This window comes from Trachypithecus francoisi, unplaced genomic scaffold (genome assembly GCF_009764315.1).
Source record: "Trachypithecus francoisi isolate TF-2019V2 unplaced genomic scaffold, Tfra_2.0 Lachesis_group13, whole genome shotgun sequence".
NCBI classification, from domain to species: domain Eukaryota; kingdom Metazoa; phylum Chordata; class Mammalia; order Primates; family Cercopithecidae; genus Trachypithecus; species Trachypithecus francoisi.
Window position 1 is genome coordinate 45,060,504 of NW_022681458.1, and position 14,548 is coordinate 45,075,051.

General features: G+C 35.5%; 1 protein-coding gene across 2 annotated transcripts in view; it reads right to left on the bottom strand.

Annotated features, from left to right (window-relative positions):
• The window catches only part of CCDC150 (coiled-coil domain containing 150), a 95,485-nt gene that overhangs the window by 57,368 nt on the left and 23,569 nt on the right, over nt 1-14,548 (bottom strand). For both annotated transcript variants that reach the window (XM_033230783.1, XM_033230782.1), the window contains 5 exons: nt 9,126-9,242; nt 7,969-8,098; nt 4,974-5,017; nt 2,497-2,589; nt 598-705 (listed from right to left, as the gene is read on the bottom strand). In XM_033230783.1, coding sequence (XP_033086674.1) covers nt 598-705; nt 2,497-2,589; nt 4,974-5,017; nt 7,969-8,098; nt 9,126-9,242 — 492 coding nt within the window. The remainder of the gene's footprint in view (nt 1-597; nt 706-2,496; nt 2,590-4,973; nt 5,018-7,968; nt 8,099-9,125; nt 9,243-14,548) is intronic.

Consider the following 14,548-nt stretch of genomic DNA (forward strand, 5'->3'; position numbering starts at 1 on the left):
TAATGGCTGCTACAATTAAAGGAGGTAGCACAATGCTTAGTATATATAGTAAGTATGCTTACAAAAAGAGAAAGTGATCTATTTCTATGGTAGTCTGTTAATTTTCCAGGAATAGAAGTTGAAAGGGAAAACTTATCCCTTCTTGTTGGGATGATCAAGCTCCCTGAAGAAAGTAACTCAATAAAGAGAATTTCAGATATTGAAGATGAAGTAAAAAGCATTCTCAGCAGAGAAAATGGCATAAGCAAAATGAGAAATTGTAAGGTGTTTGAGGAAAAGGTTAAGTACTTTAGGGTTAGTTACACGTGTTCCCCATGATTCTATAAATAATGGGACAAATAATTATTTTTCCTCAAGCGATGATATTTGAGAAGAAATCATGAAAAGCCCTGAGTGTAAGGCCAAATCACCCCTCTGATGAAAATTGAAAAGCACTAATAGAAATAAGATAATTCAGTCAATTTTTTAAATTTATTGTTAAAATATTTTATTTCTCCAGTTGCCCATAAACATTTCCTGATCTATCAACGAGGCCGGCTTTCTGCCACCTGGTGAACTCTATTAAATTTAACACATTCACTAGCATTAAATGAACACCTGCAGAATGGCCTGATGGTCAGCAATGAGTCTGGCTTTTTCCATAGTAACAGTCTGAAGCATGCAGCTCAGCTCTGAACACTTTTTAGTCAATTGGTCATTCAAAACCTAAGAAAACACACACAGCAAGTCATTGGTCTCTGCAATACAGAATTATTTTTACTTAAGTATTATTTTTAATGATTACATAGTATCTCACTGTATATGTGAACCAAGTCTATTTAACCTATCCTCAATTCACGTCATTAGTTTAAAAAATACTTTCAAATATTAAAAGTCTATGCTCTAAATAATTCTAAATTAAGAGATTTGTTGATTTGATAGAGCAACTGAAGCATATGGCATTTTACTGATCTATTCTTCACAACTTTGAACACTGGTTCATTAGAGCAAGACACCTGCAAAATGGAATTTACAATGTCAGTACCTAGCCAATATTACAGAAATCCATGAGCATTCAGAATTATTTAGCTAGTAACACAAAATATCTAAGCTCCTTCGCCACTAGCTGACAATATTCATAAAAGCAAAATATAGATGATTTTACCATCATGAGATTAATCTTTTAAAATAAAACAAAAATCTTTTGAGCTACACAGATCTATCATATATGCAGGTAGTTAATAATTCTCTTTTCATAATTTGAAATTTGCATTATTGAGAAAAACATTTATCTCATTTATCAGTTATTTTTGCAAGGTAGATTTGGCAAAGATCTTATGTTTTAAGCAAGTTCTTCAAGAACAAGTAACTTTGAAGGAGCACTAGGAAAAAAATACAAGAAATAAAATGGAGTAAAAGAAAAGATAAATAAAAGATTATCTGGCAAACATCACAAGTGGTATGGGCAGTACAGTAGTTAGAAACACATTCAGGGGCATAAAGGCACACCAGATGCAGATGTACAAACTATTCATCAAGGAATACCTGGGGATGAAACAGAGAACCCTTGCTCTTTGAAAAGAAATAGCTAATTTTCTTTGGAGCCAGGTTACCTGAATTCAAATTCCAACTCTGCCACCTATTATCTACATTCCTGAACTTCTCTGTACATCAGCTTCCTTATCTTTAAAATGTGAATAAAAGTTTTCATTTCATAGGGTTATTGGCAGGATTACTATTTGTTACTAATATAAGGTGCCTGGAATTGTGCCTAGAATGTGGAATGGCTCAGTAAAAATGTTAACTACTATTAGTATATGAAGAGTAATAGTAGTTGAAGTTATTATATTAAAAACACATTCGCTTTGCATTTTATTATTTTTCTTATACAGAGAGCCCAGCAACACTATGATCCTAATATTGAGACAATCAAATTGTACCAAGAGAAAAGGTATTTTAAATGATAAACAATTCTTTAGGCTCTGTGGTAAGTAACTCCAATTTGCCTGCATATCTGGTGACTCCTCTTGTTGCAGATGCACATATATATAAAACATCACCTAAATTTGGGAATCACCATCCCAGAAATGATTACATCTAACTTCAAAATCCAGCAAGCATTTGTTAGGCTCCTACTGTACAATTATTTACTATAGAAGATACAAAGAAAGCATAAGACATAGCCCTTGCCATGGAACTATTCAGAAGTTCACTTTGGAAGGGTAAATACATATATTTAATGATCAAATTAGCAAGCAAGCAAAGGCAAAGTGTAAGCTAGTATATAATTTTAGTGGTACATCTTGTATACTTATATATCATAGGAATTTGGTGAGTGAAATGAGAAATGTAGTTAATTTGATAATGTTTCAAAGATGAAATAAATCTTATGGAAATGAAAAGTTGAGCGATGGAGATGGTATGAATTTATATAATCAAGACTAATTTTGTTTCTTGGTTATTTAACTGAACAAAATTAAATAACATCTAAAAATTAGCAAAATCATGTGCATTTACTTGTGCTTTTTCTGATGCTTCATGAAGAGATGTTATTTTGGACCTCAAATATGCATTTTCTTCGTGTTCCTTATTGAAAGATATCTGCAGGTTCTATAAGAAAAAAAAAATTACTCTCTTTTTCACATGTAAGAGATATTGTGTGCACCCCTATAAAAATAACTGTTTTATATTTCAGCCTGTACCAGTTCAAGTTCCAATGACATACACTGGAACTTTATAAATGTCTTATAAAGAATGTATAAAAATCTTGGTATCTTCAACTCCTAAACTTCTCTTTATTTCAGAACTATTTATCAAAACTGTTTATTTAAAACAATAATGAGATACCACTACACACCTAAAACAATGGCCAAAATCTAGAACACTGACAACACCGACTGTTGTCAAGGATGTGGAGCAACAGGGACTCTCATTCATTGCTGGCGGGAATGTAAAATGGTACAGCTACTTTGAAAGACAGTTTGGTGATTTCCTACAAAACTAAACATATTCTTACCATATGATCCAGTAATCACGCTCCTTGAGATTTATCCATTTGGAGCTGAATACCTATGCCCACACAAAACCCGCACACAGATACTTATAGCAGCTTTAATAATAACTGCCAAAGCTTGGAGCAATCAAGATATCCATGAGTAAGTCAATGGATTAATTGTGGTATATCCAGACAAAGGAATATTATTCAGCACTAAAAATAAATGAGCTTTTAGCCAGGCACAATGGCTCATCCCTGTAATCCCAACACTTTGGGAGGCTGAGGCAGGCAGATCACCTGAGGTCAGGAGTTTGAGACCAGCTGTCTAACATGATGAAACCCCATCTCTACTAAAGTGATCTGATAGTGCCAGTGCACTCCAGCTCGAGTGAGTGAGACTCCGTCTCAAAAAAAAAAAAAAAAAGAGAAAAGAAAAATGTGCTATCAAGCCATGAAAAGACATGGAGGAAACATAAATACTTATTACTAAGTGAAAGAAACCAGTCTGAAAGGCTATAGACTGAAAGGCTATAGACTGTATGATTCCAACTATACGGCATTCTGGAAAAGGCAAATCTACGAAGACGGTAAAAAGATCAATGGTTGCCAGGGATTAGAAGGGGAGGGAGGGATGAGTAAGCAAAGCACAGAAGATTTTTAGAGCAATGAAACTACTCTGTATGATACTATAATATAAAATATATCTACTATAATGGTAGATATATGTCATTATACATTTGTTTAAATCCATAGAATGCACAACACCAAGAGGGAACCCTAATGTAAACTATGGACTCTGGGTGACAATGTGTCAATATAGGTTCATTAACTGTAATAATGTACCACTCTGGTGGGGGATGTAAAATGGTACATCAATTTTTTAAATGGATGTCCATCAAATGGCTAATGAGGAAGCCTATGCATGAATAGGGGTACAGAGTATATGGGAAATCTCTTTACCTTCTGTTCAATTTTGTTGTGAACTTAAAGCTGCTCTTAAAAATAAAGCCTATTTTTTAAAAACTGTTTATTAAACCTATTCTTATATTGAGATTCCAGGTAGAAAGAATCTGCCTAAAACCATAACCTAAATATATCTAGTATCTTTATATCAAAGTTCTACTCCCTAAGATTAAATATTTGTTATATTATTATACATACACATTTTTTCCTATTAGCAGTAAGATCTTATGACTTCAAAGGAAGACATTCAAGGATCTTTTCAAGTTATAAGTGAAGATATTTTCAAAAATGAGGACCTGAGGGTGGAGCAGCAGAAGAAAACACCTTTGTTCTGTGGTTATAGAAAAAAAAAAAAAAAAAGCTAGTTTTCTTTGAGATGAGAGAAGTGATAACAGAGGTGCATTGTAGGTGGGACTTTCCCTAAAACGTACTTAGTAGAATGGGGAAAGACAAAATATAAATCTTCTTCCTACAGAGGAAGAAACACCCTTCTACTTTCCCAGGAGAAGCATCTCAAGAAAAATAAACATCATATAACACAGGATGAGACCGCATCCAAAAGAAATAGAGTCGACACATCAAGAGACTTAGAAATGTAGTAAGATATAAAGTCATTATGTTTTTAATTTTAAAAATTATGGCAATATATACATAAGACAAAATGTATCATTTGAACCACTGTTAAGTGTATAGTGTCATTAAACACATCCACACTGTTGTGCAACCACCAACACCAAAAAGTAGTTATATTTCTTACATTAAGTTTATTTTAAACAATTAGCTTGCAATAGGCAAAAAACACAAATAAATCTTATTATTTTTGCCAACTGACATTTTTCAAACTCTAATAACCTTCATGAAATGATTTCTTAGTTCCTAACACTATTATCCTAAATATACTACTCATTTACATGAAACTTTTTTTTTATAAAACTTTTATGAGAATAAGAAGCTCTGTAAGCCAACATGGAAGAAGAAACAGGACTTAGCGAAGAGAGGAAAGACCACCTCTGTACTCCACAACTTCACAACTCACCTTATTTTCTTCAACCAACTTGGAAATGAGGTCATCTCTAGTAGCTAAAAACAAAAATTACACACAACTATGATAATAGTAACTTGCTACACTGAAATCACATAGTGAGAAGCTTTAAATATTTTATGTCTATTTTTTGTAGAGATAAGGAGAACCCAACTATTTCTATCATATTTTTATAGACTAGAAACTGTTATGGAATTATCAAGAAATTAGCCCACAGTCATTTGCAATGGTAAATGAGGTCTCTGAAGGATTTTAAGCTGAGGAGGGGCACGACCAAAAGATTCTGTTAGAGAGATCACTCTAACAGAGGTAAAATAAAGGCAAGGAGATGAATTTAGTGGCTGTTAGAGTAACTGACACATGAGTAAATGACAATTCAATAAAGTAATGATAATGAGGACTGACTCTTACTGGTCATGACAACAGAGACACAGTGGAAAAACAGATGTGTGAAACAGTAAACAGAGAGCACTTCTGGACTTGGTGGCTTACTAGTGGGGTAAAATCAACAGATGAGACAAGGAGAACATCTTGGGCAGCAGGGTGAACAGTGGACTCTTCAGCTAAATAGGGAATACAGACCACGGAGCAGGTTTTGGGGACAGAATGAGTGAAACACTTAAGTTTTCTATGTATTTTGATATATCTGCAAGGCATCCAAATGTAGATATTTAGTTGTCAGTAAGATACTGGTCTAGAACTCAGGAGGATGATTTTGTATGGAAAAACAGATCTGAAACCACTCAGAGCATGCACAAATGAAAAGAAAACCAAAGACTAAAAATTGTGGAACAGTTTGGCATTATATACTAGCAGCCAAAAAGCGTAAACTTATCTGAGAGTAATGTTTTGCCTTCACAGAAAAATTCATAGTGATCTATCACTCTTGTTTCACTTAAATATTCTAAAGCCAGAAATTATAAAACATATGAAAAGGGACATTTTATATAGGATATACCTTAGAAAAACTATACTTTTTGAACATATGAATCCACAATTCAACAGAATAAACTCTAATTTAAAACACATGAAGGAGAAAAAAGATGAACTATATGACCTTGGGAAAATTCTACTAATCAAAGTAAGAATGAAAGGGGAGTGTTTATCTTACTTGGAAGAACAATTTATTCATGGTAAGTACTATAAATCTGTATATAATCTGCTTATTGTTAATAAACTTAATTACATGTTTAAATTCATTGAAGCAAATATTTAAAGGCATTCCTTTTATTAATGTAGCTTGAATAACTACTTGTACCTTAAAGTAATAAAATTGCATATATGTCAAGTCTATAATCCAGTATTATGCACCTAGTTGGCATTCAGACGGGCTTCCTTTTCCTCATGTCAGTTTGAATTGTTGTTTTAATCTTGGTTTTTTAATAGTGTTGCACAAATTCTTTATAAAATTCAAAAATAAAGCATTAATCCAACAAGAAAGTAACATAAAAATTCAGAGGGCCAACTAATAGATACCTGTTTTAGGCCCAGCTATTCTAATTCTACTTGCTGTGGGTCTTTGGGTACAGTCAGTGTAGATCCTTTTGTATCTTCTTTTTTTTTTTTTTAAATGGAGTCTTGCTCTGTCGCCCAGGCTGGAGTGCAATGGCACAATCTCGGCTCACTGCAACCTCGGCCTCCCAAGTAGTTGGCAGCCTCCTGAATATCTGGGACTACGGGTGCGTGCCACCACACTTGGCTAATTTTTTTGTATTTTTAGTAGAGATGGGGTTTCACTGTGTTAGCGAGGATGCTCTCAATCTCCTGACCTCATGATCCACCTGCCTTGGCCTCCCCAAGTGCTGGGATTACAGGCGTGAGCCACTGTGCCCAGCCCCCTTTTACATCTTCTATAGAATGTGTGTATTTTCTTATCTTTCTCACAGGTTGTTGCAGTGCTCAAATGAGATAATGTGGCAGCACCATAAAATGTACATATATTTTTGTAGGCACACAATTACAGGAAGACAGAAAATTATCCAGGGGCATTGTCAGTGAGAACTTCACACAGTAATTCACTACTATAAGAAAAGGGAATATTTTCTGCTAAAAGCAGTAAGTCAAAACATTGAATAGATTACTCCTGCTCTATATTTTTTATAATTTCCATTTCCTTTTTGGTATTCTCTGCCCCCATTACAGCCACAGAGCACAGAAGGTGAACTGGAGAGTACACTAGCTTGGAGTTAGAAGATCCAGTTCTAGGTCTTACTTTGCCATTTTTTCCTTTTGTAAGTCTGGAAGGACAGCTTTGAGTATTGAATGAAATAATTTATGTGAAAGTTCGATGTAAACCATGATGTATTAATCACATGAAGCACTGCCCTTATATCTCAATGACCTCTGTCATTGAGACTATCTGGAAACTGCTTTATAATGAAGTACTAGCAACAGTAATATGATAAAAGGCTGATGGGTTAGAACATGACCAAACACCTTCGGATCAAGTCTAGGCTCTTTCATTTCCCAGCTCTGTCATCTTGAGGACTCATCTATAAAAAGAGATTAATCTAAGCTCTCTTTAAGGTACAACTATCCATCTCTACAAATATAAGTTAATAAAAATAGATTGATAACATGAAGAATGGAGAATCTGACATGATGAACTGACAGAATCCATAAGTTATCAAGGATTCAGGGCCTTACTTCCTTATTAATATTTTATTGTCCAATATTCAATCTATTGTTTTACTTTTTTGCCCAATATTCAAGCCAGATGTCTAGAAACCAAATATTCCCAGGTCCACAAACAAGCTGGAAAAAAACAAATAAGGAATAGTTTACAATTAAGAGGGTCAAATATACTATTAACAACATTCCTTCTCTGTCTCAGTACTACAGGTAGAAGGGAAATCTCCAATGTTTTCCATACAGCACTGTGGGAAATACCAATAACACGGGCCACTTCAAGAATTTGGGATCTTAAGAGTTTTTCCATGAAATCTCAAAAAACTCACAAGAAGGTGATTTCTAGCATCTATTTTCATACTTAGATCAGATTTGAGCTGTGAAGTAGCAGTCTTCAACTCTTCTTTTTTTTGTTGTTCCTGGGCCAGTAGTTCTTGAGTGCTCTGTATAGAATCATGTAGAGCAATGCAGTTTTGCTGCAAAATGTGCACCTGAAATTGTATAAGAAAAACTCCTTTTCTATAAGATAAAGATTTCTAATAAGTTGTCTTATAGCACATGTATAAGGCAACATTCCAATCTTAATGTCACTGAGAAGCAACGAGAAGTTAGTCTATGTTATAGCTAAAATCTCAACAGAATGTGGTCTTGGAGCAGTGCCATCCAATAGAACCTTCTGTGCACTTTCCAGTGCAACAATCCATTAGCCACAAGTGGCTATGGAGCACCTGAATGTGGCTAGTGTATGAAGAAATAAATCTTTTATTTAATTTAAACAGCCATATGTGGCTAATGGCTACCATATTGGCATTGCAAGTTATGGCAACAAAGGATCATTTGCAAATTCCTAAAGTAGAATCCTTGTTATAATTCAGTTATGAAGGGAAACTTTTTCCATTCGTTAAAATAATAAAGATTATGTCATCCAATTATATTAAAAATGAAAATATGAATTTACTCAGTTAAAGTATTCTAAATTATTTGTAGGTACTTCAAATAAATATGAAGGCCAAAATATGTTAAAATAATGATAACTGAAAACAGCAGTGTAAATATAGTCCTAATTGTTTTACTTATTGATATTCCTTGCTTCCAGTGTTAGATCGCATTAGTCTTTATTTTCTATCCATGGCAGACATACACAGCATGAGACCAGGGCAATGCCTTTCAAAATCAATGTCTATAACAGAGATTGTATGGTATAATGGAAAAATATTTATCTTTCTTTTAGGAGCCAAGAGTTCACCTCTATAAAGCCTGAGGTAAATTAACCTTTCTGGTCCTTAGCTCTCTGATTCATAAATTAAGAGTTTTGAATAATGACATTAGGGTCTTTCTTAGTTTGCACTAACTTAAAAAAAAAAAAACTGTAGTAACATTGTTAACATATAGCTAACAAAAAGTAAATATTTTAACAAATCTAGAGGAAATTAGTAAAATTTTAAGTGTATAGGTAAAATACCAGTTTTTGTTTGGTTTCACTTCCCAAACATACATAAGGAGAAGAAATCTTTCTACCTGTTTTCGTTCTACCTCCACTGCTGATCCCATTTCTTGTATTTTGAGGAGCATGGCTGACGCTGATTTCTCTAAAGATTCCCTAAGGTACTTCTCCTGAGCCAGTTGTCTCCTTAGCTATAAAGCAACATTACAGTTAGGCAAGACCAATTTAACATCATACTAGTTTAACAAAGATCAAAGTTACCTGAGAAGTTTATCAGACATGCCATCTCACCCCCAGTCTTAATTCATTTATGACTACTCAGAAACATGCTTTTGTTTCTCCCCAGAAGGCCTAGGATTACCTCCTAAGGAATGTAGATCAAACGTATTGCACTCATCCTCCTATAATTTAGGTCTGTTTTCTAAAATGGAGGTCAAAATCCATTAGTAAATTGAAAGCAGCACTCAGAAAAAGGAAAAAATAAAAGAGTAGAAATAAAATATCAGAGTGCATAGCAAGTAGTAAGGGTAAGTGCTGCTTTGTGAAATGTTTGTGTATATGTACGTGTGTTGTAGTGTAAAATACATGTTCAACAATGGATTGTCAAAAAAAGTTTGGAAAACACTAGTATCTTACCTTACTATTTTTTGTATTTCTATATTTTCTGACTTTATTTTTCAACTCTTATTTTCCTGTATTTTGATTTATCTATATATTTTTTATCTTGCAGTATTATAAACATTACTGAAAACTGTTTTCATTCAATTTTGGAATTTAGAGGTCTAAACAAATAATGAAGTAACCATTAAGTAGCAGACCAAACCGACACTCCAAGAATTTGGGTACTGTGATATTGTGATATAATAAGAAATATATTATTTCACCTCTGACCCTGGTTCCTGGCACATAGCTCATAAAAAACTTGGAATCACCTCAGAAGAGCATCTTTTGTGTGCTAATGACTGATTGGCTGGGGGTGAGGGAAGATAGGTAGCTGTGGATGGGGGCTGGTCCCCAGAAAGATCAAAGCATGATTAGAGGACTGGGACTTCTAGCCCCTCCTCTCAACCTCTAATGAGGGGAGAAGGGCTGGAAGGTAAGTTGATCGTCAATGGCCAGTGATTTAATCAATCATGCCTATGTAATGAGGCCTCCATAAAAATTCAAAAGAACTGGGTTCAGAGTGCTTCTGGACAGCAAAACACATGGAGGTGCCTGGAAGGCGGTGAGCCCCAGAAAGGGCCTGCGCCCCTTCCCACATGCCTTGCCCTATGCATCTCTTCCATCTGGCTGCTCAGCTGTATCCTTTGTAATGTCCTCTATAACAAATGGGCAAATGTAAGTGAAGTGTTTGAATTCTCTGAGCTGTTCTAGCAAATTATTTAAACTTGTTGAGGGGCATCATGGGAACACCGATTTTTTGCAAGTCAGTCAGAAGGACAACTTGGGGCTTGCAACTGGCGTCTAAAGTGGGGGGCAATCTTGTGAGACTGAGTCCTCACCTGTCTTCAGGGTAGATAGTGTAAGGACTGAATTGAATTACAGGACACTCAACTGATGTCCACTGAAGAAGAGAATTTCTTGGTGTGTTGTCGGGTGTCAGAAGTGTTCTGCTGTGAGGTATGTGAGAGTAGAAAAACACACTTTTTGTTTTCTTCCCTATTTTGGAGGCACACTGACCTTATTTTTGTCAATAAATGACTATAAAAAGAATCACATAAAACATAAAGAAGGTTAAGAGTCTCTTTTATTATTAGGTAAAGAGATCCTTTCCAATTGAAATGGGAATTGCAGAGAATGCTATTCCTTTTAAGAAGTGATGTGAAACTGAAAGAAATTCTATTTTAAAACTCCAGTGTAGATGACATTAAGAGTACACTATACCTGTTTTCTAAATTGTACACATTTTTTCCTCTATGGATAACATATTTTATAATTTTTAGAATGTTTTTTAAAAGGTAAAAGGTAAAAAATGTCTTGGGATAAAACTGTTACAAGATTGCTCATTTTGGAAATGCTCTATAACGTTTTTAATCATATCCTTGATATTTGACATGTAGGTTTTTCCAATTTTTCACTATTGTAAATGCTGCTCTCCTGAATATACTTGTGAGCAGGTCTTTCCTTACATTTCTGATTATTTCCTAAGGATAAATTCCTATAAGAATCATTTTTTCCAATTATTACCTTCATAATTTTCCAATTATTACCTTATCAATAGTATTTGAATAAATCTCGTCAGTACTATGTATTAAAATTTTCTTAAATCTCTTCTGATCTAATAAATGAAAACTAACATCTTAATAATTTTGGATTTCTTTGGTTATTGTGAGATTAAATATCTTCTAATATAGTTATCAGCTCTTTATATATTTATGTAATAAACTGTCATACTTATCCTTTGTCCATTGTTTTTTGGGCATTTTAAGACAATTTTACTTTTTTGTTTTTGTTTTGTTTTTGAGATTGGGTCTCACTGTGTCAGCCAGGATGAGTGCAATGGTGCAACCACGGCTCACTGAAGTCTTGACCTCCCCAGGCTCAAGTGAACCTCCCACCTCAGCCTCCTGAATACCTGGTACTAAAGGAGTGTGCCACCATGCCCAGCTAATTCAAAAAATTTGTTGTTGATCCAGGGTCTCATTTTGTTACCAAGGCTGGTCTCACCCCTGGGCTCAAGCAATCCTCCTGCCTCAGTCTCCTAAAGTGCTGAGCTTACAGGTATGAGTCACTGTGCCTGGCAGTTTTAAGTTTTGGGGTGGTGGGTTTTGGAGACGGGATCTCACTCTGTGGCCCAGGCTGCAGTGGCATGATCACTGCAGCCTCGACCTCCCAGGCTCAAGTGATCCTCCCACCTCAGCCTCCTAAGTAGCTGGGACCACAGGTGTACACCATTGTGCTGTTTTTTGTTTGTTTGTTTGTAGAAATGGGGTTTTGCCATGTTGCCCAGGCTGTTAAACTCTTTAAAAGGGAAAACTATTAACACGTTCCCTATTTGTGTTATAATACCTTATTATAAGGGTCCCCAACCCCTGGGGCCACAGACTGGCACTGCTCCATGGCTTGTTAGGAACCAGGCCACACAGCAGGAGGTGGGCAGTGGGTGAACCAGCCCTACTGCCTGGGCTCCACCTCCAGTCAGATCAGTGGCAGCATGAGATTCTCATAGGACCGTGAACCTTATTGTGAATGGTGCATGCAAGGGATCTAGATTGCGCGCTTCTTATGAGAATCTAACTAATGCCTGATGATTTGAGGTGGAATGGTTTCATCCCAAAACCATTCCCCTCAACTGCCCCAACCCCATGGAAAAACTGTCTTCCAAGAAACTGGTCCCTAGCACCAAAAAGATTAGGGACTACTGCTTTATTAGTTTTGCTTTTTATATGTAGAAGTATTCTTATGTGGTCAAATCTATTGACCTTTTTATAATTTCGTTCTTTTTAAGCTTAGAAATTGCTTACTTATCCAATGATAAGTTAAATATTACAATCTTATGTAAGAATGAGCCATTTTATTTGTGGTTATATTTTTTCAGATTTTAGTATCAGATTATAATTACTTTCTCAAATATAGCAGCTTAATATACTTTTCTAAACTTTGTATCAAATTATGTACTACAATTTGTCCAAGATATAATGTATTCCTTGAAAGTTTCAAAATACTCACCCAGGAAATCAACTCGTTTAAATTTTAGTTGCATCACTGTCAAATGTGATTCAACCTCTAGAGTTCACTCATAATTAAATATTTCACTCTTTTAAATTCTGTTTTAGTGACCCCCATTATGTAGGCTTGAAAGCATTCAGCTAGCCACTTTTTAAAGAACGGCCACTTTTAAAAAGAGACATTTTCCTTTTTTTTTTTTTTTTTTTTTTGAGACAGAGTCTCGCTCTCTCGCCCAGGCTGGAGTACAGTGGCCGGACCTCAGCTCACTGCAAGCTCTGCCTCCCGGGTTTATGCCATTCTCCTGCCTCAGCCTCCCGAGTAGCTGGGACTACAGGCACCCGCCACCGCGCCCAGCTAGTTTTTTGTATTTTTAGTAGAGACAGGGTTTCACTGTGTTAGCCAGGATGGTCTCGATCTCCTGACCTCGTGATCCACCCGTCTCGGCCTCCCAAAGTGCTGGGATTACAGGCTTGAGCCACCGCGCCCGGCCGAGACATTTTCCTCTTTTATACATGATATACCTATAATGTGCTGTACAAAAGCACATTACAAAGAGAATCCTTTACTACTGAAGTATTTGTTTCTGAAGTACTATTAAGGGCAATCAGTTAATCCATTTAATGTTTATAACATCCAGATTTTGTATCTATTTTATATATATTTCATATGTCTTAGGAAGATAAATACCACACTTCTGTCTGTAGATAACCCTCTGTCATAGGCTGAATTATGTCCTCCAAAATTCCTGTGTTGAAGCCGAACATCTGCTACCTCACAATGAGACTCTCTTTGGAGACAGGGCCTTTCAACAGGTGATTAAATTAAAATGAAGCCATTGGGGTGTACCCTAATGCAATCTGACTATATCCTGATTAGAAGAGATTTGGGCACACAGAGACACCAGGGATGGCTACACACAAATAGAAAAGCATGTGAGGACCCAGTTAGAAGGCGGACACCTGCAAGCCAAGGAGAAAGGCCAGGAGAAACCAAATTTGCTAACAACACGATCTTGGACTTCAAGCCTCCAGAACTTCAACAAATAAATTTCTGTTTATACCACCAAGTCTTTAGGACTCTGTCATGGCAGCCCAGCAAACTAATACACCCTTTCTTTTTTTCACATACCCTCAGAATGCCCATGTTTGACTATCATAGCACTTTTGCAAGTCTTTGACAGAGCTTAATCAAAATTCAAAACTTTACCATAGAACCAAGAATTAAGAATAAGATTTCCCCAGTAAAAAATAATGTTAAATGGCAATCCAAAGGACAAAGGATTGTCTTTTCAACAAATGGTGCTGGAAACACTGGACATCCACATGCCAAGAAGAAATTCATCTAGATACAGATCTCATACCTTTCATAAAAATTAGCTCAAAATAGATCACAGACCTAAATGTAAAATGAAAACCTATAAAATCTCTTAGAAGATGACACAAGAGAAAATCTTAGCAACTTGGGTTTGTAGACTTTTTAGATACAATTCTAAAATTATGATCCATGAAAGAAAAAAACTGATATACTGGACTTCGTTAAAATTAAAAGTTCCTGCTCTGTGAAAGACAGCTAAGAGCATAAAAAGATAAGCTACAGAGTAGGGGAAAATAACTGCATAACACAACTTTGATAAAGGACTGGTATCCAAAATATACAAAGAACTCTTAAAACACAACAATAAGAAATAACCCAGTTACAAAATGGGGTAGGAGTCTAACAGATAACTCACCAAAGGAGATATACAGACGGCAAATAAACACATGAGATGATTCTCAATGTCATTATATCATTAGGGATTGAAAATCAAAACAAGATACCACTACACGCC